The sequence below is a fragment of the Somniosus microcephalus genome, chromosome 4 (assembly GCF_052327205.1).
Source record: "Somniosus microcephalus isolate GS21.2 chromosome 4, FLI_Smic_1.0, whole genome shotgun sequence".
Classification (NCBI taxonomy): domain Eukaryota; kingdom Metazoa; phylum Chordata; class Chondrichthyes; order Squaliformes; family Somniosidae; genus Somniosus; species Somniosus microcephalus.
Window position 1 is genome coordinate 196000273 of NC_140990.1, and position 27298 is coordinate 196027570.

At 46.1% G+C, this 27298-nt stretch overlaps 1 protein-coding gene across 12 annotated transcripts in view; it reads left to right on the top strand.

Moving 5' to 3' along the window:
* Nucleotides 1-27298, top strand: part of vps8 (VPS8 subunit of CORVET complex) — a 957961-nt gene that overhangs the window by 424903 nt on the left and 505760 nt on the right. For 11 of the 12 annotated variants that reach the window (XM_085985669.1, XM_085985662.1, XM_085985663.1 and 8 more), the window contains 3 exons: nt 2085-2188; nt 9017-9098; nt 26897-26979. In XM_085985669.1, coding sequence (XP_085841795.1) covers nt 2085-2188; nt 9017-9098; nt 26897-26979 — 269 coding nt within the window. Of the gene's footprint in view, nt 1-2084; nt 2189-9016; nt 9099-26896; nt 26980-27298 lie in introns of those variants that run through there. The other variant, XM_085985671.1, reaches the window with a different exon arrangement.

Below are 27298 nucleotides of genomic sequence, written 5' to 3' on the forward strand. Positions count from 1 at the left end.
CAGGCAGCGGAACCGTTGCTTGAGGACGCCAATCGTTTGCTCTATGATGTTCCTTGTGGCTTGATGGCTTTCGTTGTATGCCTCCTCCGCAGGGGTCCTGGGCGCGCGGAGCGGGGTCATGAGCCATGTACACAAAGGGTAGCCCTTGTCCCCAATAAGCCATCCCCTTGGTGGAGGCTGTGCCTCGAACATGTCAGCCACAGTAGTCTGGCGCAGGATAAATGCATCGTGGCTGCTTCCTGGAAAGCGGGCATTGACAGCTAGGATGCGCTGCCTGTGGTCACACACCAGCTGTACATTGAGGGAATGGTAGCCCTTCCGGTTGCGGTAATTCTCGGCATTGTCGATAGGTGCCCGCATAGCCACATGCGTGCAGTCAATGGCGCCCTGCACCATGGGGAAGTCCGCGATCCTGCCAAATCCGACTGCACGCTGCTCCTGCCTCTCTACGGTCATGGGGAAGGAGATGAATTGGTGTCTCCTCGCGAAAAGGGCATCGGTGACCTGCCGGATGCAGCGATGCGCGGCGAACTGGGAGATGTTCGCTATGTCCCCAGCAGCGGCTTGGAAGGAGCCGCTTGCATAAAAGTTCAGAGCCACCGTGACCGTCACTTCCATCGAGAGAGACGTCCTGCACATCAGCTGTGGACGCAGATCTCTGTGAAGCAGCTGGCAGATCTCTGCAACCACCTCCCTTCTGAAGCGCAGCCTCTTAACACAATGCGCGGCAGTCATGGTGAGATAGGACACCTGCTGCCGGTATTCCCTGAGTGGGTAAGGCCTACGTTGCCGACGCCTGATGGCCCCTCTGCGTCTAGGCATGGCTGGCCCTCTCACACAGCGTCTGCGAGCCCTTCGCACATAATGCTGGAACTGAGGGTTGGAACCCCATACAGCCCCCATAATAAACTTGCAAACAGTTAAATCACAATGATTCAAATTTCCAAGCTCTGGCCAGAAGCCAAAAATACCTCTCCTATGTTGTCCCAAATCAGTAAGCTCTGTTCCTTGGTCTCTGTCCAGAAATCCAAAGCACTGAAGTCATTGCAGCAAAATGGCTGGGCTTTATAGGTCAGTGTAAGTGCCCTTTAATTAGCACTCCCCGAGGCCCACAGGGCCTCTGTTGCATTCCACTTCACAGTTCTTAACAGCGCCACGCCCACATTGGCCGGGCGCCACTGAATTTCCGGTTTGGGGCGCACAAACAGCGTTGCACGACGAAATGACGTCATAAGCTGCGCGCGCAGCTGAGCGGGCGCAAACACTTTGCGCCGGCGCTAAATGTCAACTGAAGTTGGGCGTAGGCGCAGATCGTTCTGCGCCCGGGCGCTAAGTGCCTAGCGCTGCAAATCTACCCCTCTTATGGTGTTAGCGGCTGGCGAACGCAACTGAATTTCTAGGCCAAATATGTCTGAGTTGCATGGCTTTGAGGGGGTTGGGTTGCCATGGTCTTGAAGCCTGTGAACCACAGGTTGGGCATCACTGTGGTACATTACTCATCTAGGTATCTTCACCAAAGCTAAATATGTAGTTTGCAAACTGAGTGAAAAGTAACTTTTCACTCACATCTGGTTTATTTTCAAATTAGGTGTTAAGTGCCTAGCATTGCAGATGGAAGATATATTGACGGAGGAAGACCTGGCATTCATTTCTGTGGGATCTGAAGAGTATATCTGCCATATAAATACCATGGGCTGAGTTTTCAGGCCTCCCGTCTGGCAGAAATGGGGCGATGGTGCCCCCAAATCATGGCAAAAGACTTAGCACCTCGTCCCCGCTGCCATTGTGACCACGGCAATCTTTCCCTTGGCCTAGTACTGGGCAGCTGGAGCAGGAATGTTCCTCTGGACCTAAGGATAATACTGCATGTTGCTGACAGCCTGGGCTCACCCACTCCCTTGGCCTCATCTTCATGCCCCAACCCCCTCCATTCCTACCAGCAGCTGCCGCCAGCCCCCCATTATTGCAGAAATGGTACATGTGCCCTGTTGAACTGCCTTGTGGCTCTTGCGTGGGTTTGTGATGTGGAGAGCTACTGTAAACTGTTGCATAGTATTCACACACCATTATGCAATTCTCCACAGGAGAGAAAAATGAAGAAACAGTGCAAGCTGCAGAATCCACATTAGAAGAGACCATTGCATTATGTCAACGCAATTCGCACAGTCTCAACCAACAGCAGCGGGAGGTGAGTGCTGACAGTATTGTACACATGTGCAGGGCCTTTCCCCAAGTGCGATTTTTAGACTTATGTAATTTTTCTTCCCTTTGCTTTTCTCCTCCCTCTTAAATTCCCTCACTGCTGTATCCCACTTGCACAAATTTTAGTCAGCCCAAAGATAAAGGGATATTCTCGGCTGTGAACTATTCCTCTGTCAGTGCCTACTACTGTGCAGTGTATCAGCAGGGGTGCTGGTGGGGAAGAGAAGTAATAAGAAAAACATTGGGGTTGCTTCTTTAGCACAGAGATTATGGGGTGATCTGATAGAGGTGTTTAAAATTCTGAAGGGATGGGACAGGGTAGATAGTTCAAACACTGGAAACAGTTTGTTTCTATCTAAAACTTGGATATAAAGTTAAACGTAAGAGATTTAGGACAGAAAGCAGGAGAAATTGCATCCAGGACACCATCCAGGACAAAGCAGCCCACTTGATTGGCACCCTATCTACCACCTTAAACATTCACTCCCTCCACCACCAGCGTACCGTGGCTGCAGTGTGTTCCGTCTACAAGATGCACCGCAGCAACTCTCCAAGGCTTCTTCGGCAGCACCTCCCAAACCTGCCACCTCTACAACCTAGAAGGACAAGGGCAGCAGGCGCATGGGAACACCACCATCTCCAAGTTCCCCTCCAAGTCACACACCATCCTGACTTAGAAGTATATCGCTGTTCCTTCATCGTCGCTGGGTCAAAATCCTGGAACTCCCTCCCTAACAGCACTGTGGGAGTGCCTTCACCACACAGACTGCAGCGGTTCAAGAAGGTGGCTCACCACCGCCTTCTCAAGGGCAGCTAGGGATGGGCAATAAATGCTGGCCTTGGCCAGCGACGCCCACATCCCATGAACAAATATAAAAAAAATATTCTCCTAGTCCTTTCTCCCTTGTGTACCTATCTAGCTTACCTTTAAATGCATCTCTGCTAATCGCCTCAACTACTCCATTTGATAGTGAGTTCCACATTTTCACCACTCTCTGAGTAAAGAAGTTTCTCTTGAATTCCTTATTGGATTTATTAGTGACTATCTTATATTTGTGACCCCCTAGATTTGGACTTCTCCACAAATGGAAACATCTTCTCTGCATCTACCCTATTGAACCCTTTTATTATCTTAAAGACCTCTATTACCTCCACATTTAACTAGTGTGTTCTCTTGAGTGTGGTTAAACTACGTTGCCTGTGACTTATTACAGTACTACTAAAAATTTGCTCCTCGCAGCTACCCAATTGATTATGCAGATAGCCACCAGAGGTACCCCCTCAACTAAGAAAGCACACAGTAGCAAGGCCTCTGTGCAGCCAGTGTGGAGAAGTTCATTAAGCACAAAGGCAAACACATCAGGAAGACACCACGAGGGGTGAAATTGGTCTCCGCCAGTAGAACAAAATGGGTTCGTAGCAAATCAGCTGCCCATCAATGGAAAAGAAAATCGTGGCATGGTGTAATACGGACTGCTGATTCTGTATGAGTCAGTTTTTCGCTAGTAACGTAGACCAATTTAACCCCACCTCCCCACCCACAGCTCTCTTTCCCTCCTCACTTTCTGCTGCTGCTCAATCCTCCACACAGCAGTGTAGCATATATTCTGAACTCAGCATTGGGGATCAAGCTAAAACTTAAGAACAGGATCATTTCTGACAGGAGTGTTATGCATCTGATATATAATTTGCCTTTTTATGTATTTTTATTCAATTGGAAGTGATTGTGAGGCCAACCATATTTAATTTTTTTAGCTCTTCATTAATGGCTGCAATAGTAAATGAAATGGGCTGTACATTTTTGCAAAGAATATCCTAGAATAAGTATGATACTGAGTATTCATTTAATTTCAGTAAGCAGAAGAATGGTATTATATTCTATATACACTGAGCAGAGCTAAAATATACAGTAGCTAAATTTAATATACTGACAGATAATAAACTTGAGCAGAAAAAAATCTCTCATTTTAAGCACTAGATTATCCATTTATTGACTATGAAGGAATGGTAAATCTAGCACAAATGTGCCTTTTTCAATAATGATTTTATTAATCTTGCTGAAGTAATTTTACTGGCCTGTAAAGATGAAAAAGCAATTGTATTTTTATAATTATTTTTCAGGTAAGCACATTATGCAGGCTTCAGTTTTCTTTTTCTTTTTCTCCTTTCCTACTTTCTTGCTTTCTGTCCTAGAGATGTAGATTCATACTAGACTACTGACCCCCAAATGTCGGTTGCCTCCAATATCTCACTGAGGTATTGGAAGCAACCAATACTTACAATTATTTGTAAGTCTAGACAGTGTGGGCTCAATTTTGCCGGCACTCAGAGGGCAGGTTCAGAGGCGGGTCCAGAAGCTTGACAGCGCGGCAGTATCCCACTCTAAGCCCACCTCCTTGTGAGTTTTCCTAGTGCCAGTTCTGCCTGCGCTTTACAGACCCGGCACTAAGCGGCGGGTCATGCAATTGTGCTAGTTAAGAGGGTGCTTAAAGCAATTTAATCACCATTTTACCAGGTACAATGCATTTTCCCAAGTTCTCCACGAGGTTCCTGTCACTCGGGGATCATGCCAGGTAAGTATGTCGGGTTCTGAACAACTCTCCATTTCTTTCATTAGGTGACAGCTGCAAAAGTGGTATAAAACCTGCCATTTTACAGCTGGTCACTTTCCAATCTCAGAAGCTTCAGCCTTCAGTATTTGGAACCCACTTTTGAGCTTTATGCACTTTTGAGGTGTTTGGAGTAATCTCTCTATCCACTGTCACCTCCTTGGAACAACTTATCTCAACATTGACATTACTTCTGTCACCTCATCCTCACCTGTCATCTATTCCATCAGCATCGGTTCCCTTCAAAAAATCTCACCTTGGTCCTCAAAATTCCAACACGATCAGCCCCAGCACTAGCATCACCGGGCACACCAGCAGCACCAACATCCACACCAGCCTTCTCCGCAATGAACTGATGCTGCACTGGACACAGGGCATCATCACCCGACCACATTGCTGCCTGGGACGCCAGTGATGGCCTCACCATGTCCAGATTTGCTTTACCTAACTCTGTTACACCCTGACTGCCACATGATGCACCAGGTTGGCACCACCCCACACCAGCATCCCTACAATGTCCAAGCCATTCCTTTCACACTCCTCACCATTGGGAGGAAGGGGGGGAACGTCGTTGTGTCTCACCATTCACTGTAACTCACTAAGACACTTTCAAAGGTGCACACAAATCTGTCCAAGAAGGCAAAGTGGTGAAAATAAGGATTTCAATGCTTGACAACACATTAACAGAAAGTTTACACGAACATTGGCTAAAACACCCAAGTGTCTACCCTTGTGTGTTGTTAATTGGTATGATTGCACTAGGATGAGGGTGAGTGTGAGGGGTGGCTAGTGAGATGGAGAAGTGATAATATAGATAGAGAGGGATGGGTGGAGGTGCAAGCTAAGTTGGTGTGAGTAAGGATGGGCAGAAGTAAGGTAGGGAAGGCAGAGTGATGGGGATGTGATGAGTGGCACAGGAGGATGAGGTTGAGTGCGGCTTTGCTGTAGCGTTTTGTGATCTGCTGAGATCATTGAAAGCTTTGTGCCACTGCAGCCTGGCCCTTCTGATGACATCCCTGCTTGTGTCCTCCTCTGCAGTGTGCAACCAGGCTGCGTTGTGGTGTCCTGGGGAGGTGTCTTCCACCCATTGGAAGGGAAGAGAACTTCCCTGCGTGCTGTGACTTCCTCCATAAGCATACGGAGGGAGTCATGGGAGAGCCTGGGTGCAGCTGTGCACCTTTGTGTAGTGTTTGCAGCACCTCAATGCTGTAGAACACTGATAGCTGAACTGTCAAAATCAATTTGGACATGGCCCTTTTAAGGAAACCAGCTGATGACGCGCCCCCAAATGACGTCATCAGACCCGCTTCTTACATATTAATTGGCCAAGAACCTTGCAGGGTGGGCTTAAAGAGCCCCATCATCGTAAAATCTTGTTGGAGACTGGGATTGAGACATAAGAACATAAGAAAATAGGAGCGGGAGCAGGCCATTCAGCCCCTTGCGCCTGCTCCGCCATTTAATGAGATCATGGCTGATCCGATTTTGGCCTCAACTCCACTTTCCTGCCTGTTCCCCATAACCCTTGACTCCCCTGTTGCTCAAAAATCTGTCTATCTCCACCTTGAATATATTCAGTGACTCAGCTTCCACAGCCCTCTGGGGTAAAGAATTCCAAAGATTCACGACCCTCTGAGAGAAGAAATTCCTCCTCATCTCCGTAGTAAATGGGCGACCCCTTATTCGGAAACTATGCCCCCTCGTTCTAGATGCCCCTGCGAGGGAAAACATCCTCTCATCATCTACCCTGTCCAACCCTCTCAGAATCTTATATGTTTCAATAAAATCACCCCTCATTCTTTTAAACGCCAATGAGTATAGGCCCAACCTGCTCAACCTTTCCTCATAAGACAACCCTTCCATCCCAGGAATCAACTTGGTGAACTTTCTCTGAACTGCCTCCAATGCAAGTATATCCATCCTTAAATAAGGGGACCAAAACTGTATGTAGTGCTCTAGGTGTGGTCTCACCAGCGCCCTGTACAGTTATAGCAAGACTTCCCTACTTTTATACTCTCTCACCCTTGAAATAAAGGCCAACATTCCATTTGCCTTCCTAATTACTAGCTGCACCTGCATGTTTACTTTTTGTGTTTCATGTACGAGGACACCCAAATCCCTCTGTACCACTGCATTCTGTAGTCTTTCTCCATTAAATAATATTTTTCTTTTCTATTCTTCCTACCAAAGTGGATAACTTCACATTTTCCCACATTATACTGCCAAATTCTTGTCCATTCATTTAACCTATCTATATACCTTTGCAGACTCTCTATGTCCTCCTCACAACTTGCTTTCCCACCTATCTTTATATCGTCCGCAAATTTGGCTACAATACACTCGCTTCCTTCATCCAAGTCATTAATATAGATTGAAAATAGTTGAGGCCCCAGCACTGATCCCTGTGGCACCCCACTAGTTATAGATTGCCATTCTGAAAATGACCCATTTATCTCGACTTTCTGTTAGTTAGCCAATCCACTATCCAATCTAATATATTACCCCCAACACCATGAACTCTTATCTTATGCAGTAACCTTTTATGTAGCACCTTGTCGAATGCCTTTTGGAAATCCAAATACACTACATCTACTGGTTCCCCTTTATCCACCCTGCACGTTACCACCTCAAAAAACTCTAATAGATTTGTCAAACACAGTTTCCCTTTCATACAATCAAACAGTCAACATGGTTTTATTATGATTTTCTAAATGCCCTGCTACTACTTCCTTAATAATGGATTCGAGCATTTTGCCAATGATAGAGGTTAGGCTAACTGGCCTATAGTTTCCTGCTTTCTGTCTCCCTTTTTTGAATAAGGGTGTTACATTTGCGGTTTTCCAATCTGCTGGGACTTTTCCAGAGTCAAGGGAGTCAATTTTGGAAGATTACAACCAATGCATCCACTTTCTCTGTAGCCACTTCTTTTAAGAACCTAGGATGTAGACCATCAGGTCCAGGGGACTTGTCCGCCTTTAGACCCACAAGTTTGCCTCGCACTTTTTCTCTAGTGATAGTGATTGTTTTAAGTTCCTCCCTCCCTTTTGCCCCTTGAGTTTCTACTATTACTGGGATGTTTTTAGTGTCCTTTACTGTGAAGACAGATACAAAATATTTGTTCAACGCCTCTGCCATTTCCTTGTTTCCCATTATTATTTCCCCAGTCTCGCCCTTTAAGGGACCAACGTTTACTTTAGCTACTCTCTTCCTTTTTATATACTTGTAGAAGCTGTTAAGGTCAGTTTTTATATTTCTTGCTAGTTTACTCTCATAAGCTATTTTCTCCCTCTTTATTATTTTTTTAGTCATGCTTTACTGGTTTCTAAAATTTTCCCAATCTTCTGGCCTACCACTAATCTTTGCAACATTGTATGCCTTTTCTTTCAATTTGATACCATCCTTAACTTCCTTGGTTAACCATGGTTGGTTCATCCTTCTCTTCGAGTCTTTCTTGCTCACCGAAATATAACTTTGTAGAGAGTCATGAAATATCTCTTTAAATGTCTGCCACTGCTTTTCTACCGTCTTACCTTCTAATCTATTTTCCCAGTCCACGTTAGCCAACTCTCTCCTCATACCTGTGTAATTGCCTTTATTTAAGTTTAATACTCTAGTTTCAGACCCAAGTTTCTCACCTTCAAACTGAATGTGGAATTCTATCATGTTATGATCACTCTTCCCTGGAGGATCCTTTATTGGGAGATCATTAATTAATCCTGTTTCATTACACATTACCAGATCTAAAATAGCCTGTTCCCTTGTCGGTTCCACAATGTATTGTTCCAAGAAACTGTCCCAGTGACAAATGCCAGATCCCCACACGCCTGCCCCGGACCCGCCGAGGTCGGAAAAATCCAGCCCTGAGTGTCAGAATGCTATTTGATTGAGGGCATCAAAACAAAGCTCATATGTCACGTCTATACACTTACACTTTCCAACAGGAATATTGGATAGTGATTGGGAGTGGGAATTGCTGTTTTTTTCCCCCTCTAGCTCAGGAGCACTGAGATTAGTTGCAATGTCACTACCATTGCCACAACAGATCTCAACTCAGCATAGACTGCAAACGGGACCTAGGACCTTACTGGGAGATGCACTTACCAACTGACCCATCATGGAAGTCCTATCTTTAAACTATAATATATAATTTTGTAGGATAGGAGAACAAGAATGGTTCTTTGATGGATTCATTGTCCCTCTTTCAGGCATTATGGTTTCCCTTGCTTGAGGCTGTTATGTCAACCCAGAAACTGTTGAAAGATGGATCATCTAGCCAAGCCTTTGAATGTAAGTATAGAGGTATTTTGTGCATTGCATTCTTATTAATTACACTAGACTTAATTTGCTTATAAGATTGTTTTATAATGGCAAAATAATCCTCTTATGCCCAACTTAGAAACACATGACAATCTGTAGTGATATTGTGGTGGCTCTCAAGCCTAAATGTAGTTTCAGCTACTTTTAACAGTCATTTGTACTGTTTCTATTATTGAAACTAAATAAATATTAGAAAATCATATAGACAGTAGAGTACATTATAAGGCTGAAATAAGAATTCTGTAATAAGGATTGTATTGGATTTGTGCGTGTAATTTGAAATCACGTGCAATATTCGTAACAAATGAGTTAATGCATTCATGTGAAATTCCTTTGTCTATTGTTGGAAATACTTTCACTAAAATAGTGTACAAAGGAATTCTGTTAATAAAAAGTATCACATAGTATTTGAACTATGGTCTGTTCTGATGTAGACTTCATAATTCCTCTGCTTTTTCAAATGTAAGTTGACAGATTTCTGTAAGTTGCTCTTACACATTTTGCACGACACAAATTTTAGATGAATTCCTGCCTCGATTTCCATGCTCCCAATGGGATGTGGTCATACTGGTAAAGCTGCATTCATTGCCCATCCCTAGTTTCCTTGAGAAGGTGATGGTGGGCCACCTTCTTGAACCATTGTGTCTTCATCACGATGATGCTCCTCCAATTATGTTAGGCAAGGAATTCCAGAATGCTATAGTGGACGAATGTATCTGTGACAGGTAGGCTGATGAGGACAAAGTCAAGCAGCTTATTCTCTTGCGTTGGTTCACTCAACAACAACAACAACTTGCATTTATACAGCGCCTTTAACATAGCAAAACGTCTCAAGGCGCTTAACGAGCGTTATCAATAATTTAAAAAAAAACATTTTTGACACCAAGCTACAGAAGGAGACATCAGGACAGATGACCAAAAGCTTGGTCAAAGAGGTAGGATTTTAGGAGCATCTTAAAGGAAAAGAGACAGAGAGGGAAGAGAGGTTTAGGGAGGGAAATCCAGAGCTTAGGGCCAAAATAGCTGAAAGCACGGCCACCAATGGTGGAGCTTTTTGTTACGTTAAAGGCATTATATAAATGCAAATTGTTGTTGTTGCATCAGGTGCTGAGGGACCCGACATTGGCTTTATTACAACAAAGCCCAATCCTGCTCTAATCACTGTCCATATCTACGTATGCACACTTTCTAGCAGGGGTCACTGGATGGCACTTAGAGTGCTGAATTATGGTTGATATTTTTTCTCCCAGTCTGAACATGAGCCCAACTGTTGCATAATAGTGCTGACTTGGCAGAAGTCCGCTAACTTGGGACTCACCAATGGTCAAACATGGGAGCTTTGTGATCTATGTGGCTTAAAACCACATTGCAGCATTGGAGAGGCTTTTCCCAGTAGCTTTAAAAATAATTGTATTTAGTCTCTAGTAACAACAGTGATCCAAGTGTAAAGGGGATGAGCAGTGAGGAAAGATTAGAAAGCATAGGTTTTAGAAACAAGGTTGGTAACAAATCTCATCAAAGTATATCTACAATATATTAAAAATATTGTGTGCAAGGCACATCCTGTATGTGCCACTTCCTGTGACACTTACCCTGGCACACCAATTGCTGAAAGTAAAAAAGCAAAACAAAACTGAAGATGTAGGGAATATATTAATCAAAATGAGGAAAGTGACTAGAAAACTACCTATAAGAAACTAAAAGCACTTAAGAGAACAATCAAATCCTGAATGACTAGTAAGAGAAGGGAGAATCACAGAATGCTTTTTGAAACAATGAACGGAATAACTAAGATTTCTAATGTTCAAAATAATATTTTAAACAAAATAAAATCAAAAAAATTATATTTCACATCAAAGCGGTTAAGTTTATCATCTTTTACGTCTTTTAATACCGTTATTAAAGTTTTTGTTCAAGCATCAACTTGTCTCAAAAGCTGAGGCTTTGAATGGATATTTTTCCCCAGAACAGTTGAAAGTAGTTACTAACCACATCTGCATTCTGAGCAGAATTTCCAGCCTGCATTAGTGTGTTGTGGTGAAGTAGAAGGCTGTCTGCCCTCAACTTCCAAATATTTGAGAGTTTCTTTGCTTTTTCCAAAAGACTTCAAAACAAACAGGAGATTCACTGTCAAAGGTCCCCAGAACCACCATGCTCCAGTAATTAAAACACTGCCTTCTCCGTGCTCCCTTAACCCAGAACCGCCCAATGTTCCCAGACCCCAAGACTTCTTTCCCAAATCCCAGGACCACTTTTCAGTGATCTCGCATCCTGCCCTTTTGCTCCCAAAAATCCTCTTTTGCAGTGCTCCTAAACCACAGGACTCTCTTCCCAGTTCTCTTAGTTCCCAAGGCTACCCCCAATGCTGCATCCCTGATATTACTATGCATAACACCCCCATATAAATTCTGACTTGCAACAACAACAACTTTTTTATTTATATAGCACCTTTAACAAACTAAAGTTACCCTAGGCACTTCACAGAAGTGTCATAAAACAAAATTTGACACCGAGCCACATAAGGAGAAATTAGGGCAGATGACCAAAAGCTTGGCCAAAGATTTGGGTTTTAAGGAGCGTCTTAAAGGAGGAAAGAGAGGTAGAGAGGTGGAGCATGAGCAATGCCTCAGGACATCAGCTAGTAAAATACTAAAGGGGAAAAATTGAGTTGTTTGCGCCTCCCATTAGCACCTTAAGAGGGCGCTAATGGGGCGCAAAGCAACTAGCGCCCGGGCGCAGCGACGTTTGTGCCGCTCGCGAAATTAACTAGACATTTTGCGGCGGCGCTAAACACTACCGCCACGATCTCCTGCGTCGGCAGATCATGACGTCAGTCGAGTGTGCAGCGCCCCGGAACGGATATTGAGTGGCGCCCCCTGCTTTACCCCCTGCCGCTAGCAACGACCGGTTGAGGATAGCATTATGCTGTCAGAAAGGGACTGGGGAGCGCTATTTAAAGGCGACCACTTCCTGCTGTTTTTTGTTGGTGACATTTTTGCACCACGCATTCTGAGAGAGGGAGAGATTCAACACTGTGTGAAGGAGTTTTGGGTACTGAGCAGCACTTTGCAGGTTCATTTTGATTTGCTCTTCCTTGCTTCGCCAGCGCTCTGAGTTAGCGCCTCGCTCCTCGGCATTTGCGCCTTAAGACAGGTGTGAAGCGCCTGATTTAGCACTCCCAATCACCTCCAGGGGCGATAAAAGCCAAGTTTGCCGTCGGAGGCGATAATTAGCGCCAGGCGCTAAACTTTGCGCACGGCCGATAATGCTGCCCCAAAAGGGGCGATACTGAATTTTTCCCCCTAAATGTTGTGGAGAAGGTAAACACTGATTTGAAGTATGTCAAGAAGATATGACCAGGGTGAGTAAGTAAATTTAGTACCGATATAGGAAAAAGTCCTTTAATCAAGGTAATAAATGCAAAACAATGGGTTTCTTCAAAATGCAATTAGATGACATAAAGTAAACGTAGTACAGGATGAGCTTTGATGGGCTGAATGGGTTTTTCCCAATCCTTGACTAGTCTTGTGTTCTTAATAGCTATTTTTCTCCACTTTTTGATTGGGGTGCACTACCTTTTTCACATTCCTTTTTTTTAATTCCTGGGATGTGGACGTCGCTGGCAAGGCTGGAATTTATTGCCCATCCCTAACTGCCCTTGAGAAGGTGGTGATGAGCCGCCGCCTTGAACCGTTGCAGTCCGTGTGGTGAGGGTACTCCCACAGTGCTGTTAGGGAGGGAGTTCCTGGATTTTGACCCAGTGACCATGAAGGAGCAGCGATTATATTTCCAAGTCAGGATGGTGTGTGACTTGGAGGGGAACTTGCAGGTGGTGGTGTTCCCATGTGCCTGCTGCCTTCTAGGTGGTAGAGGTCGCAGGGTTGGGAGGTGCTGCCGAAGAAGCCTTGGCAAGTTGCTGCAGTGCATCTTCTAGATGGTACACACTGCAGCCATGGTGCACCGGTGGCAGAAGGAGTGAATGTTTGAGGTGGTGGATGAGGTGCCAATCAAGCCGGGCTGCTTTGTCCTGGATGGTGTCGAGCTTCTTGAATGTTGTTGGAGCTGCACTCATCCAGGCATATGGAGAGTATTCCATCACACTCCTTACTTGTGCCTTGTAGATGGTGGAAAGGCTTTGGGGAGTCGGGATGTGAGACACTCGCCGCAGAATACCCAGCCTCTGACCCGCTCTTGTAGCCACAGTATTTATGTGGTCCAGTTAAGCTTCTGGTCAATGGTGACCCAGGATGTTGAGGGTGGGGGATTCGGCGATGGTAATCCTTTTGAATGTCGAGGGGTGATGGTTAGATTCTCTCTTGTTGGGGATAGTCATTGCCTGGCTCTTGTGTAGCGCGAATGTTACTTGCCACTTATGAGCCCAAGCCTGAATGTTGTCCGGGTCTTGCTGCACGCAGGAATGGACTGCTTCATTATCTGAGGAGTTGCGAAGGAAACCTTAAAGCAGCATAAAATCCTTTGCTTCAGTTTCTTGTTCTGCTTCCAATTTACTCTTTTAAAAAAAAAAGCTTTCATTGGCACAAAATTCTCTGCAATCACCCAGCACTTCCAATATATATTTGATATACATACCTATCAGAGTTTTGCAGCAGCCAAAGGTAAAATCTGCTAAAAGAGAAACATTTCTGAAATGCTGTGGCGAACAGAAGCTACAATTAATACCGCTCATCATTGCACTGTTTTCAGTAAGATAAGACGACTTAAGCCAGACACTTTGGGATGAATTTTGCCGGCACTCAGAGGGCGGGTTCGGATTCAGGTCCGCTGTCAAAATAGCAAAGATTGACAGCGGGTAGGGAACTCGTTGTCAACCCGCCTCCACGCAAGTCTCCCAGGTGTCGGGTTTGTCGGCGCTGAGCAGACCCGACGCCAAGCGGCGGGGGAGGCAATTCACATCATTAAATGGGTTGTTAACATCCAATTAACTGTTGCTTTAAGCCTGCATTTCAATTTTACATGCTCCCCCACGGGTTATCTGCTGTTCGGGGAACACGTCGGGTCAGCATGTCGTGAGTGGATTCAGCATTGAATTCTCTCTCGACCTGACAGCTGCCAAAGTTGTATGAAAGATCCCATGTTACAGCTGTTCACTTCCAAAGCTCAGAAACTGTTGGTTACTGCATTTGGAAGACACATTGAGCTTTCTGCAGCTTGCAAGTGTTTGGAGCCAACTCTCTATCCAGTGCCACCTTGTTGTTATTCTACACAGTGCTATTCTACATCAACAGTTGCATTGAGGTCGTCACGACCCATAAAAATATTAGGACATACCCCAACCAGAATCCCTGGATGAACGGGGAGGTCCGCTCGCTGTTAAAAGCACGCGACGTAGCATTTAAATCTGGCGACGCGGCGGCTTACAGTGCAGCTAGGACCAACCTAAAAAAGGGTATCAGGACTGCCAAAAGGAAACAGACACTACGGATTGAGGATCATTTCCACAACAACTCGGACCCCTGGCGCATGTGGCAAGGCATCCAGTCCATCACTGACTACAAGAGTAAAAACACCAGCCCCCCGGTTAGCGATGCCTCCCTTCCGGAGGAACTTAACAACTTCTACGCTCGCTTTGACAGGGACAACAGGGAGCCGGCTACCAAAGCCTTGCCACCCCCGGAAGACCAGGTGCTCACTCTGTCGACCTCCGACGTAAGGGGTGTTCTACGCGGAGTGAACACACGTAAGGCTGCTGGACCTGATAGCATCCCTGGACGGGTACTCAAGGAATATGCTGATCAGCTGGCTGATGTCTTCACCGCCATCTTCAATCTGTCATTGGCCCAGGCAGTAGTCCCTACATGCTTCAAGACCGCCACCATTATTCCTGTGCCAAAGCAAACGGCTGTGACGTGTCTGAACGACTATCGACCTGTCGCACTCACACCCATCATAATGAAGTGTTGAGAGAGACTGGTCCTGGCTCACATCAAAGCCAGTGTTCCCGCCTCTCTTGACCAACACCAGTTTGCCTATCGTGCAAACAGATCAACGGAGGACGCAATCACAACTGCTCTACACTCTGCATTGAATCACTTAGACGGTAAAGAGACCTACATCAGAATGCTGTTCATAGACTACAGCTCAGCATTCAACACTATCGTCCCCAACAAGCTGGCCACCAAACTCCACACTCTTGGCCTGAACACTTCCTTCTGCAACTGGACCCTGGACTTCCTAACAAACAGACCCCAGTCTGTCAAATTAGGTAACCACACCTCCCCCCCTGACCCTGAACACGGGGGCCCCACAAGGATGTGTGCTGAGCCCCCTCCTCTACTCCCTCTTCACCCACGACTGTGTGGCTGTTCATGGTTCCAACACCATCATCAAGTTTGCAGATGATACCACGGTGGTAGGCCAGATCACCAACAACGATGAGTCAGCCTACAGGGAGGAGGTCCAGCATCTCGTGAAGTGGTGCGCCGATAACAACCTGGCCCTTAACATCAAGAAAACCAAGGAAATCATTGTGGACTTCAGGAAGTCTAAAGGCGGAAGTCACACCCCCATCCACATCCATGGGGCTGTGGTGGAAAGGGTGGACAGCTTTAAGTTCCTCGGAGTCCACACCACGGAAGACCTCTCCTGGTCCCTCAATACCTCCTCTTTGGTGAAGAAGGCCCAGCAGCGCCTATATTTCCTAAGGAGGCTGAAGGGATGTAACCTGTCACCCCTGATCCTCTCTAACTTTTACCGCTGCACAATAGAGAGCACCCTGACGAACTGTATCACAGTATGGTATGGCAGCTGTAGCTACTATGACCGGAAAGCCCTGCAGCGGGTAGTCAAAACTGCCCAACGCACTACCGACCATAGAGCACATATACCAGAAACGCTGTTTACGGAGGTCACTGACCATCATCAAAGACCCTACCCACCCCAGCCACAGTCTGTTCGCCCCCCTGCCATCTGGGAGACGCTACAGATGCATTCGCACCCGAACGACCAGATTTAGGAACAGCTTCTTTCCCAGGGCTGTCATCCTACTGAACTCCACAAATAAACTCTAAAGCCTGCACATCTGCCAATGCACTTTATTATGTTTATGTTAATGTATTACAAGCCAAATGAATGTTGAATGTTTAAATGTCTTAATCTAAATGTACACTCTCTGGAGCCGCAAGCCTACATTTCGTTGTACCACACTTGTGCACTAACCATGACAATAAAGTTGATTATTATTAGATTATTATTGGAACAACCTCTCTCACCATTGAGAGATTTCTTCTGTCATCTCAACATCACCTGCCATCTATTCCATCAGCCCTTGAAAATATCTCACCTTGGTCCCCAGAATCCCACCAAGATCTGCCCCAACACCAGCATCACTGGGCACACCAGCAGCAGCAACAGCCTTCTCCGCAATCAACTGATACTACACAGGGCATCAGCACCCGACCACATTGCTGCCCGGGACACCAGAGATGGCCTCACCATGACCAGATTTACTTCACTTGACGCTGTACATCCTGGATGCCAAATGATGCGCCAGGTTGGCACCACCCCACACCAACACCATAAAGCATCCCTACAATGCCGAAGCCATTCCTTTCACACTCGTCACCATTGCCGGTGGGGGGGGGGGGGTGGGTTACCCTTATGTCTCACCATTCACTACAACTCACTAAGCCACTTAAAAAGGTGCACACACATCTATCCAAGAATGCAAAGTGCTGAATATAAAGGTTTCAGTGTTTGACAGTATATTACCAGAAACTTCATATTGGCTAAACCACCTAAGTGCCTACCCTTGTGTGTTGTTAGTTGGTATGCTTGCAGTAGGATGAGGGCAAGTGTGAGGGGTGGCTAGTGAAATGGGGAAGTGATAATGCAGATAGAGAGCGATGGGTGGAGGTGCAAGGTAAGTTGGTGTGAGTAAAGATGTGCAGGAGTAGGGTAGGGAAGACAGAGCGATGTGGATGTGATGAGTGGCACAGCAGGATGAGGTTGAGTGTGGCTTGGCAGTAACATTTTGTGATCTACTGGGATAATTGAAAGGCTTGCGCCACTGCAGCCTGGTCCTCCTGACGACATCCCTGCTTGTGCCCTCCTGTGCAATGTGCAACCAGGCTGTGTTGATCTCCTGGGAAGGGAAGAGAACCTCCCTGCGTGCATGGGAGAGCCTGGGTGCAGCCATGCACTTCTGTGCAGTGCTTGTCAGTGTTTGCAGCACCTCAATGCTGCAGAACACTGACAACAGAGCTGTCAAAATCAGTTTGGACATTGGCCCCTTTAAGGAAACCGGCTGATGAGGTGTCATCAAATGACTTCAGAAACACAGAAACCTCACAGTACAGATAGAGGCCATTTCGGCCCGTAACCCCTACACCAACACATATCCCACCCTATCCCCGTAACCCCACGTATTTAATCCCCCTAACACTAAGGGTCAATTTTTAACATAGCCAATCAACCTAACCCGCACATCTTTGGACTGTGGGAGGAAACCGGAGCACCCGGAGAAAACCCACGCAAACACGGGGAGAATGTGCAAACTCCACACAGACAGTCACCCGAGGCCGGATTCGAACCCGGGTCCCTGGCGCTGTGAGGCAACAGTGCTAACCACTATGCCACCGTGCTTCAGACCTGCTTCCTTTTTTAATTGACAGGAACTTTGCAGGGCGGGCTTAACAAGCCCAATCAATGTAAAATCAGTGGAGAGTGCGGGCTGCAGTAGGCAGCGGGCTGGGACCGCGACACCAACCCCGGCCCCACCTCGGTCGGTGAAATTGCAGCCTTTATTTCAGTTATTCCCTTCTCTGACTGTCCTTATCATTGCTGTTACAGTGTGCCATAGCCTTTGTTCTACAAGCTGTCCAACAATTTTTGAAGCAGGAACTTAGATTTATTGGTTTAGTCTTTCAGTTTATTTTTTGTGGTTGAATATTTTCATTTTAGCAGTAACTGCAGGCAACCTCATCAGGAGCAGTTGTTTGGATGAGTTATTCAGTCTGTTGGTTTGAAGTGGCTGAATTATTATGCATAGTTAATTCTGAATCACCTAAATGACTTTCTGATGCTGACGTTCTAGGATGCAATCACAGAAAAGTTTTGCCTGATTTTATTTTTGGCTACAAAAAATTATCCCTTATAAATGTGCTACCAGCGCTGTAAATAAAATATAGGCTGAGGGGGGACAGATCAATATTTTCTTACCATTTATTATAAAATTGTATATACAGTAATGTATAGATGCAATATCGTAAATATACTTTTAATAAAAATATCCAAAATCAATGTCACAGGCAATCAACTAATTAATTAAAAAAGCAAATAGAATTAGAATAAAGCTACTGAAGTTAACTCATTTTTTGTCATGGTTTGATTTTTAAAAGGATCTCTGATATTACAACTTTTGCTAAGTATTCTTAAAGCGATGCTGCTACAGTTTGCATGTAAATGGAGGTTCGATATGTTAATCATTAGTTACAGAATTCAAAAGTGCTCTTGGAGCATGTAGGAAAATTTACTTAAGGATCCACAACCAGTGGATCAAGTCAAAGCTCTGCAGTCCTGCCACATTTAATCATGAATGGTGGTGGATTGTTAAGCAACTACCAGGAGAGGAGTAGGCTCCATGAACATCCCCACCCTCAATGATGGCAGAGCCCAGCATGTGAGTGCAAAAGACAAGGCTGAAGTGTTCGTAACCATCTTTAGCCAGAAGCGCTGAGTGGATGATCCATCTTGGCCTCCTCCTGAGGTCCCCACCATGGATGCCAGTCACCAACTAATTCGATTCACTCCACGTGATCTCAAGAAATGGCTGAGCGCACTGGACACAGCAAAAGCTATGGGTTCCAACAATATCCTGGCTGCAGTGCTGAAGACCTCTGTTCCAAAACTAGCCGCACCTCTAGCCAAGCTGTTCCAGTTACAACACTGGAATCTACCTGACAAAGTGGAAAGTTGCCCTGGTATGTCCAGTCCATAAAAAGCAGGCCACTTTTAACCCAGCTAATTACCACCCCATGAGGCTACTCTCAATCATTAGCAATCATTAGCAAAGTGATGGAAAGTGTCGTTGACAGTGCCATCAAGCGCACTGGATACAGCAAAAGGCTATGGGCCCCGACAACATCCCAGCTGCCGTGCTGAAGACTTGTGCTCCAGAACTAGCCGCGCCTCTAGCCAAGCTGTTCCAGTACAGCTAAAACACTGGCATCTACACAACAATGTCGAAAACTGCCCAGGTATGTCCTGTCCACAAAAAGCAGGACAAATCCAATCCGGCCAATTACTGCCTCATCAGTCGACTCTCAATCATCAGCAAAGTGATGAAAGGTGTCGTCGACAGTGCTATTGAACAGCACTTACTCACCAATAACCTGCTCACTGATGCTCAGTTTGGGTTCCGCCAGGACCACAGCTCCAGACCTCATTACAGCCTTGGTCCAAACATGGACAAAAGAGCTGAATTCCAGAGGTGAGCTGAGAGTGATTTCCCTTGACATCAAGGCAGCATTTGACCAAGTGTGGCATCAAGGAGCCCTAGTAAAACAGAAGTCAATGGGAATCGGGGAAAACTCTCCACTGGCTGGAGACATACCTATCACAAAGGAAGTTGTTGTGGTTGTTGGAGGCCAATCATCTCAACCCCAGGACATCGCTGCAGGAGTTCCTCAGGGCAGTGTCCTAGGCCCAGCCATCGTCAGCTGCTTCAGCAATGACCTTCCCTCCATCATAAGGTCAGAAGTGGGTCTGTTCCCTGATCATTGCACAGTGTTCAGCTCCATTCACAATTCCTCAGGTAATGAAGCAGTGCATGCCTGCATGCAGCAAGACCTGGACAACATCCAGGCTTGGGATGATAAGTGGGAAATAACATTTGTGCCACAGAAGTGCCAGGCAATGACCAACTCCAACAGGAGAGTCCAACCACCTTGACATTTAACGGCATTACCATCGTCGAATCCCCCACCATCATATCCTTGGGTCACCATTGACCAGAAACTCAACTGGACCAGCCACATAAATGCCATGGCTATGAGAACAGGTCAAAGGCTGGGTATTCTGCGGCGAGTGACTTATCTCATGACTCCCTAAAGCTTCTCCACCACCTACAAGGCACAAATTAGGACTGTGATGGAATACTCTCCACTTGCCTAGATGAGTGCAGCTGTCCCATCCACGACAAAGCAACCCGCTTGATTGGCATCCCATCCACCACCTTAAACTCCATCCACCACTGGCGCTCCTTGGTTGCAGTATGTACCAGCTACAAGATGCACTGCACTACAACAACTCACCAAGGCTTCTTCGATAGCACCTCCCAAATCCGCAACCTCCACTATCTAGAAAGACAACGGCAACAGGCACATGGGAACACCATCACCTCCAGGTTCTCCTCCAGGTCACACACCACCCTGACTTGGATATATATTGGCGTTCCTTCATCGTCGCTAGGTCAAAATTCTGGAACTCCCTACCGAACAACATTGTGGGAGTACCTTCACCACATGGACTGCAGAGGTTCTAGAAGGCGGCTCAGCACCACCTTCTCAAGGGCAACTGGGGATGGGCAATAAATGCTGGCCTTGGCAGTGACACCCACCTGAGAATTAAAAAAAAAAGTTCTGTGAATTTATTACGGCAACTTTGAAAGGAAGGAAAAAGGATGCGAGTTTAGCTTGTAATTGGCTATTGTGTTGAGCTTTACAAGATAGTCAAAACAGGTAGTTCTATTCTTTAGCAGAAATAAAGGCCGTGTTCAGGAAAAGCCTTTTGATGCCCAGGATCCCAGAGAACCATTAAGGTCTAAATCGTACCATCAAAGGAACTGGCTTGTTAATTAAATTAAAATTAAAAGGACAGAATTTCCCTTTTAAATCTGTCTGGAGATGCCAGAAAAGTCTTAAGTCACAACTACTCTAAATCTGATGCTAGAAACAACTTAAGATACCTCTACTCTAAATCTGCTTGAGATTCTAGAACCATCTTAAGCCATACCCATCGCAATTCTGCTTGAAAGTTCTGGAAAAATCTTAATCACAAAGCTACTTGGAAGATTGAGGTAAAAGGCCTGAGAGATTTGGTGGGAGCAATTAATTCACTTGAAACTGGCAGAGATTTAGTCCACGGAGCCTGAGTATTGAAGGGCATACGAGGCTTGAAGTTTGACTATGTTAGTTTGTGAGAAGCTAAGTGAGCCCTGAAATTGTGTTGATTTGTGAGAGCCAGAGTATTTCATTGGTGAGAAACTGAGAGATTAGAAATAGACAAATAGGTGATTCCTCTCAGAAACTTACTAGCAGGAAGTAATTTGTACAACTGACAATAACGGCTTGTTCATCTGAAAAACTAACTAGCAAGTTATGTTTTGTATAAAACTGACTAGCTAAGATGGCAAATTAAGGGAAGGATTATATTAATTGCTCTCCATTTTATGAACATTTGTGTGTCAAAAATTTTAATGACCTAAGCGATTTTGACTCCACTCAAATGCTGTTTGGAAAGAAAAACATCCAGAGCTTTACGATGAAACTGGAGGCACTTTAGAAGAAGTCTGTGAGACCGAACCGGATCAGTTAGAGACTGTATTCTCAGACAGAACAGTATTTAATACAAATATTTGTAATTTGCCCCATGGCTTTTCACCAGAGCACTTATAACAAAATGAGATTAAATATTTTGCTACTGTTGCAGAGCTGGACTTGATATTTAAAATTGTACTTCAAACTTGTAATTAAGGTTCTTTTCGGGTTTACTGATCCAATATTCATCTTATAAGCAGCAGTTTTATTATAGTGCACTGATTTCAGCTTCATACAATTAGAACGAAGGCAATTCACTGCAATTTACTATAAGATTCCCCCACTCCATCCAAAAATGAGCATTTAATAGCTCAGATATTGATGGGATTCTTAGTGACCTTTGCTCTGGTGCGCAGCAGTTAATTGATGCTCTGTGCTTGAGGAGGAAATGGCCTTTTAAATTACTTGCATAGTATTAGGCCATGTCTTCCCTGGTGCACAATTACAATCAGCCCATCAATGTAATAGTGCAGTACAAACAGTTAACTGAAGTGGCACTATCCCAAACATCATGGCACAATCAAAAAATACATATTTTTGCGATGTTGGACTTTGAATTCCACAAACCACCTGTATTAACAGCAATATGGTGAAGTAAAATTTTGCTCAGTTTAGGTGAGCATAGATTGAAACCATTTGTGGTTTCTTGATGAGTGATGTTCATAAATGGACTCTATGGGCTCAATTTTAACTCCACTGTCAGGCGGGCTTTGAGGCGTGTGGGGGGTTAAAATCGCAAAACCTGGGGGTCGGGACCCCCCCCCCCCCGGCCTGGTTCCCGACACCTAGCCATTTTAACCCAGGTGTGTCTGATGGTCCCGAATCAGTCCTGCCTCCAATAGGCGGGACTGGTCTTTAGGGCCCTTAAACAGCACTCATTGGCCTTTATATTCCCATTTTACAGGAAACTTTGTGCTATCCGGCACCGACGGGACCGAGCTGCTGCCGTACACTCCAGAGCTAATGTTGAAACATACGAAGATTTTCATCTCCGTATGAATCAACAAACCCTGTTGCTTAGCAACAGCCTCTAAACAGTCGGCAAGCGTCTCTAGCTGAAGCTGTTGCTTAGCTACAGACCTTGCACAGCTTGACTGTTCAAAAAAAAACAAAGAAAAGAAACAAAAAGAATAAAAAACGGCTCCTGATTTTTGCCGGTGGCTCCAGCTTGCCGGATGATTCACCTCCGGATAACTCAAAGTTTCCTGTAACAGGCCCTTGCCTGTTTAACCCTTTTCCCACATAAAACACGCCTGGTGGGGATTACGCCTGTGAAACCTGGCGTGAGCACTATTGGCTTTATGACTATCAGCTGCAGGTCAACCATTAAAGAGGATATTTGATCAGTCATCATTTGCAGGTGGCAGGACTTTGTTGTCTCAGGCCTGTGGCAACTTTTACCAGGCTTAACCACACCTGTGGAAGGTTGGAGCCTCACACACTTCTCCAGTGTGACGACCTGCGAAACCCCTCTCGCCACCCTCACTCAGCGCTTCCTCAACTGAGACATCTACCAGAAGCATGGGAGGCCTTTTTTTCCTTCCCTTCTTGACATTAGAGGACCTCCAGCCCCATTCGCGAAATGACACATGCCACAACTGCAGAAGTTGCCATCAGAATTTTTATGCAAAACAAACAGCTGATGGCATTTTTACAAAATACACAACATTTCACCCAAATGACTACCCTTGTGACTATTTGTGCTTTATTTTCCTCTTACGCGTGCTCCTATGTAGTGGTTCCCCTGTGGCTTCAGCAGATGTGGAGGCCCCTTGCTCACTTTCCTGCTGCTCCTGTCTCGACACCTTTGGCGGGCGTCCTCTGGGGTGGCGAGCCTGTGAGGGCTCGTCAGCATTCTGCTGCTCCTGCGACTGTGTAGGAGTTGAGACGTCTATCTCAGTTGGGTGTGGACTCTGGCGGGGCTCTGACCGAGGGCTCTGCAGTGGCATGGAAGTGTGAGCGCTTGGAGAGGAGCCCCCACTTCCTTGAGGTCTGCCACCAACCTCCCTCTCATGGGTTAGGTCCCCCTCAGTGCCTGCAAGTGGCTTGAGAGCACCTTGCTGCACATCAGGGGGGCCATGGGGACCCGTATCTGCAATGGCAGTCCTACTCAGAAGGACCTCCATGAAGGTCTGGTTTCTCTGTTCAATAGATGCCCATCGCTCCTCAAGAGATGTCATTCTATTCTGAACACTCACCATGTTTTCCATACCCTGGTGACTAACCTCCTCCATGGCCGTAGCCCTCCTCTCCTCTATCGTAGCCATCCTCTCCTCTACGGTAGGTAGCCATCCTTTCCGTGTTGATGCGTTCATGCGCCACTGACTCCACAAAGGCTCTGCTCATGTTCGCTATGGACTCCTCCATTCGCTCCACCGTCGCAGCGACCCTGGAGACAAAACCTGCCAGAGACTCCTGCATCTGTGCATGGAGTTCCATCACCTCTAATCTTACGGATGGACCCAGAGGCAGAGGGTCGACATGCAGCTGAGCCGAGCTGGCAGAGTCCTGCGCCCTCCGACGAGGACTCTCCACTGCTGTCCCTGTCTCCACAATCTGCTGATGCTCACTTGTGAGCTGTGATACACCAGATGACAACTCTACTCTATGTCACGAAGGTCCCACTGAGGTGTGAGTGTCTGCGCTGGTGCTGGGTGCGCTTATTTCTGCTGACGCTGCGCCCTCAGAGGTTGCAGATTCCTCTGAGGAGTCTGGCATCTCAGGCTCTTTCTCCTGCAGAGTGGGGACGGGGCTCTCGATGGTCCTGTGGGGGAGTCAAGAAAAAAGTTAGAGATGTGATGCCAAGGTTACATGCACATTGCACTTTGCAGATGATCATAAGTCCATATGATGTAGCTTCAGAATCATTATCAGCGACTCATGCAATGCCAATGAGAGAGATGGAAAACTATTCTGTCACCAGCTTGCGGGGATGCACCCGTCTGTCCTTCCCCAACTTCCGCATCTCTGTCAGCCCCGACAATCTCCAGGACGGCTTCCTCCCAGGGGGTGAGCTGGGCTAATGAGGGTGGCCCTCCTCCTGTACTGGCTCACTCTCTCCTGTTGTGAGCTCTCTTTTCCTGCAATGAGGGAGACAAGTGGAGGTTGAGTGAGAATGAAGGAGTGAGTGCAGAGATTGCATAGCATAGATACTTAGAAGGAGACAAAGATGGAGTGAGGTTGCAAGACCAAGGGCCCTTCCTGTGTGTTGTCAGTTGTGTTCAAAGCATCAGAGTGAGAGGGAGTGTGAGGGCTGCATGGTGGAATAGTTATGTGAATGTGAGCATAGAGAGAGAGGGAATGGATAAGGGTGCATGGATGCGAGTGTCTAGTGGGATGTGGAGGAAGAGATTGCTAAAGCTGAGTGCTTGTGAGGAAAGGCAATGGGGATCAGATTGAAGGTGATGGAAACTTCATACAGTACTTACTTTTCCAGTGCGATGAAGGTCATGGAATCTTTTCCTGCTCTGCATCCAGGTGTGCCGTGTGAGCCCCAAGGAGTTGACTTCACCAGCCACCTGTAGCCACACAGCCTTGGTCTGACTGGGAGGCCTCTTCCTCCCTGAAGAAGGGAACAGGACCTCCCTGTGGGCCCTAGCACCATCCAGCAATGCCTGGAGTGAAGCTTCATCAAATTTGGGGGCAGCTCTTGCCCTCCTACTGGCCGTTGCTCCTGCAGGCTCCTGCACCATCCTAATAGTAAAGTTTGGAAGAATGCAGAAGAAGCAAGGCTTGCTGTGGACCTTAAAAGCAGCAGCAATGATGACATCATGTTCTGCGACTTTCTGACTGGAAATACTCAATTGCCAAGGCTTCCCACACGTTGGAAATCAATTGGTCAATTCAGTTAAAATTGCATCAATCTCACAGACCCATTTAGATTCGTGTGAGAAACACTAAATTCGGGGAACCCGCCAATTCCCCGCACCTGAGTTAAAATCGACCCCTATATCTTCAGAGTGTAAGGGTGGGATTTTCATTGGGCCGTGGAGTCGGGATTGTAGGCGTGTGGGGGGTTAAAATCCCAAAAATCAGGGGTCCTGACCCCATCCCGCACCCAAACCTGCCTCCATGCCAGTTTCAAAGGAGGCGGGTACCCGCTCTGCACTGGGACCCGCCTACCCGAGGCGGGAAGGGATTAGTGCCAATTAACTGCCTGTTAACGGGCAGTTTTTAGCCTAATCCCTACTTTAAAGGTTGAAATGTGGGATTCCCGACAGCTCCAAACCACGCCAAGTTAGAGGAGGCGGGCCGTCTGGTTGAAGGACTTGGAGGGGTTGAGATGTCTTCAGGTGAGTGATGTGTGCATGAGTGCAAAGGTAAGTGTGTTTGGTGTGATTAAAGAAGTTTAAATGACTTTTACCTTTTCAGCCTTCCTTCCTTTAGGTCCTGGGAGTCCCTCATCTCACCGGCACAGAAAGCAGAATGGCTGCGAACTGTCAAAAGTGACAGCCTTCAGCTTACTGTGCAGGAGAGATTTCTAACTGAGTCTGTGGAGAAGGACTCAGGTTAGAAGACCGTCAGTGTTTGACAGCTTTCAAACACTGATATTTCATCTGTCAATACCTCTTAACAGATGAAATTTCAGTCTGTGACGTCACCTGTTGCCGGGTGGCCCTTAATTGGCCTGCTGGGCGGGCTCAACAAGGTCAATCAAGTTAAAATCGTGTGGATTGGCCATATCTCGATGGAGGCGGGACTACAACCTTGAAAGTTGTAGTCCCGCCTCCAACCCGACGCCTGAATGAAAATCCTGCCCTAAGTGTCTGAGCAACTCAGCAATTTGCAGCAGTGCCTCACACTTCATCCCAAATAGGCCCACTTTGGGGTCTTGTATACCCTGATCATTTTGACAGAATAATCCTTGGATGCATTTTAGCCTTCAGTCCCAGTTTGTAATGTCAGCTTCCTAACATGCACCTACACCATAAATCGTAGTCTCATAAAAACCACATGCCAAGAAAGACCCTTTCAAATGTGAACCAGCGTGAGACTTTTACTCCCCACTCCAACCATCAACTATTCTCCGTGAGTGAGATTGCTTAATTACTTAAAAGTTTTAAGGAGCTTTGAGAGAGGAGCCCTTCACCCTATTGACCAGGTTTCAAATGTGAAAATACTCACTGTACCACCCAGCTCCACAATTATGTACAACTTTCTCGGCATGCACTGGCTAATACTAGTTAAGTTTATATTCTGATAATCTTTCCACAGCTCTGAAGCACTTGACAAAGCAAGTACTGAACAGCATGACAGGATTTATAGCACTCCCATCAATTTTGCAACGAATTTTACAGGTGAGTCCTGAAGGTACTCTTGCTTCTAGCAACTGGTGCTTTAAGTAGTAAATCCGTAATGTTGGCAAAGTGATTGTTTGTTTTTAGTTTATCACATATTGGTGCAGAATTTGCTGGAGCGGAGCATCTCACGGCATGCGGTGTGAGTTGGATGTTTTTCCTGACCCTTCAGCTCCAATTATTTTTGCGCTGCAAATTGCTGGAAGTGCAAATTGATAATGGCGCAGTGACATCTGGGACATTGGTGAACGACAGGACCAATAATCGATGGCCTTAACCAATGAAATTTAAGGATAAAGAAACAGAGCGAACAACGGAG